The following is a 3,255-nucleotide window of genomic DNA, read 5'->3' on the forward strand; positions in this document are numbered from 1 at the left end:
AGAAAAAAGAAAAAGAATGAAAAAAGTAAAAAGAATGAAAAAGAAAAGAAAAATAGGGATTCACTGGACAAAAAAAGCCACTTCAATCAGCTGTGTGGTGGATACCAGGCTAAAACTAGTGGCGGTCAATTCATCAGCCTTGCAAGCTGTTGAATGGTGTAATCCCAACACTAGTTACTATGTCTAACATAGCTGTTCGCTATCATTGCTTCTGCGGTGGGCAGGTCTGAGGTCTGAGGCTGAGGTGTGTGTAGACGGGGGGGGGGGGGGGGGGGGGGGGGGGGGTGCATTGTGACTCAGTACTTACACCTCGGTCACCGTGGCTGGAAGGATTGGGAAGATCGTCACGCTGGCGTTACGAAAGATGTATACCCTGGACAGCATGAAACATCCAGAAAAGGAGGAAAACAATTGAAGTACTGCAATGAAATGGACAAGCTGAATGGACACTTGGTTACTGTATTTCACATGTAGTGTGGTGGTTGATAATAATCTAGACAAGGCCAAATGCTGCTGCTTACCCCCCCCCCCCCCCCTCCCCTTGATTATGTGACAACCAACAGAAAATATGTGCAATGGTGTGCAATTAAGAAGAAGAGAACGAATTGAGAAAGAGCAATGGGAAAGGGGGGATTCGAACAGTTTTTTGTACAACACTCGTCAGGAATCAGCGTTGTACCGAAGAATAAATTAGAACTACGGTAAAACCTGTCAATGCGACCACTCGGATAAGGCGACCACCTGCCGTAGAAGACCACTGAAACCAGCACCAAGGAATGCTATTTCCAGTCAAATGGCCCTTGATACGGAGACCACCTGGTAACAGAGACCAGGTTTTGAAGGTCCCTTGAGCGGTCGTCTTGGACAGGTTTCACTGTTATACACAGGGTGAGGGGGGGGGGTGGGGTGGGGGGGGGGGGGGAGGGGGTGTAATAAACCGGGAGAATAAAATACAAAAAAATGGAAACTAGCAGAACACAACACCTACATTGTTTGGTTTCCCGGCGTAGTATCACCCATGCCGATATCGGTGTTGGAACAATCTGTGATGATGACATCCTGCGATGCATTGAATCCAGCAACCCCGGACAAAGCCAGCGGCGATCTCCCCACAGAACACGTGCATTGTGCGCTACAGTCGTCGTACACACCTGAGTAGTTCATACAGCCAGTCATGCATACACGCACGCAACACACGCAATGCAACACATGTACACAAGTACACACACACACACACACACACACACACACACAGGGCATGGGCATGCGCGCGCGCACACACACACACACACACACACACACACACATGCACACATTTAAATGCTCAGAGAAACTCACAAAATGTTGCATAGATAATGTAGTGTATGTACCAGACATGTGGCAGCGCCTCCACATTGATTTTGCCGGGCCGTTCCAAGGGCACATGTGGCTGATTGTGGTGGACGCCCACAGTAAGTGGCCAGAAGTGCTACCAATGCGCAGCACCACTGCCCCGGCTACCATACGCCGTCTCCGAGAAGTGTTTGCTGAACATGGCCTGCCGGACCAGATCGTGAGTGACAACGGCCCGCAGTTTACTGCCGATGAGTTCCGCCGTTTCACAGAAGCCAACGGCATAGCGCACACGTTCTCAGCACCGTACCACCCAGCGACTAACGGGTTGGCTGAACGATTTGTGCGTACAATGAAGCAGGCGCTCAGGTCCCATTCTGCCACAGCACCGCTTGAGTTCTTGCCTCGCTTCCTGTTGGCCTATCGCACCACACCCCATGCTACAACGAATGCCACACCAGCATCCCTGCTAATGCACCGGGAGCTACGCACCCGGCTGTCGCTGGTTCAACCCAGTGTCCAGGCATCTGTTGCCAAGAAACAGACAGCTCAGCGTAGTGCAAGATCAGCGAACCGTGAGCGCACATTTGCTGTGGATGACACCGTCATGGTACGTGACTACCGCACCAACGCACCACACCCGTGGATTCAGGGCACATTGCAAGCGGTACACGGCTCCCGCCACTATACAGTGGAAGTTGGCCCAGACCAGCAATGGAGGCGCCATGTTGAACAGCTCCGGTCAGCCGACTCCGCTCCGCAATCATCCGTACCGATGAACACAGCGCCTTTGCCGTCCGTGGCAGAACCGGATCACAGTTTGTGCTTTCCGACTGCTCATTCGCCAGCTAGTGTTCCGACACCACCCAGTGTCCAAGCCGCTGCTACTCCAACACCTCCGCCGGCGCAAACACCAGTAGCAGCAACTACGGCAACGCAGCAGGTCCAGTCGCCGCTGGCACAAGATACAACTGAACCCCGCCGTAACCCGCCGAGAGCCCGAGTCCTGCCGGCTCGCCTGAGAGACTGAATTGCTTCTTGCTCACACAATTGCTGTCCCGTGCTCTCAGCTCATCCGCTTCTTCTTCTTGTGCATTTTAAAATGTTATGCCGTATAGGAATACCTCGTAGCTCAACATGTACCATAACATTTAGGGGAGGAATGTAGTGTATGTACCAGACATGTGTTCATCTAATTGCAAGTACTACTGATCCACCCTAAAACCACAACCGCTTAGGCATGAACTCTCTATAGCAATTCATTGTACTGCCACCCAACACCCAACGCATCACGCACCCGGGATACAGCTTCTATATCCTCTAGCACAATCATACCTCAACGCTTCTTATTGCTTTGCAACCGTAGAATAAACTTGTATGTAAACTCTACGTGTGAACCCACAGTCTCTTGGTTAGAGACACAACAGATAACACTCGTCCTGAAGCGTCTTTGACTTCAGACTGATTTGAATCTTAAATAGAGAGGTTCTGCTACACGTGAAACGTAGAGAAATAACGTAGAGAACAGTTGTCTGGGTTAGAGTCTACGGCTTCACGTGTTTTGGGTCCAGATTTCTACGCGGAGATGAGGTTCCCTACGTTGTGGCACACGCAAGGAAAATGCATACAGATCTACTGGGTATCATTCGAACCACGCAGAGAACTGCCTGATTTGGAAGAGGAAATTCACAGTGCACATTCCACGTGATTTCTTTACGCGAATGTAGAGCAAAACAGGTTTTCTTTACGTTACAGGAACGCGAAGAGAGTTCCCAGGATTCTTCGCATCGCGTTCCCGTAACGTACAGCAGAACATCACTAATATCTTCCCTGTCGGCCATGGGCTATTGTGGAAATAGAGAATAATATTGAAACACAATGTGAAGGCTTCCATTGTTCTACAGAATAGAATATCATGGGTAT

At 50.2% G+C, this 3,255-nt stretch overlaps 1 protein-coding gene across 1 annotated transcript; it reads left to right on the top strand.

The window, feature by feature from the left end:
• Positions 1–1,375: 1,375 nt before the first annotated feature.
• Positions 1,376–2,362, top strand: LOC135823651 (uncharacterized protein K02A2.6-like). Its single transcript, XM_065336499.1, has one exon. The coding sequence runs from the start codon at positions 1,376–1,378 to the stop codon at positions 2,360–2,362; it is 987 nt and encodes a 328-aa protein (XP_065192571.1).
• Positions 2,363–3,255: the final 893 nt, after the last annotated feature.

This window comes from Sycon ciliatum, chromosome 8 (genome assembly GCF_964019385.1).
Source record: "Sycon ciliatum chromosome 8, ocSycCili1.1, whole genome shotgun sequence".
In the NCBI taxonomy this organism is placed as follows: domain Eukaryota; kingdom Metazoa; phylum Porifera; class Calcarea; order Leucosolenida; family Sycettidae; genus Sycon; species Sycon ciliatum.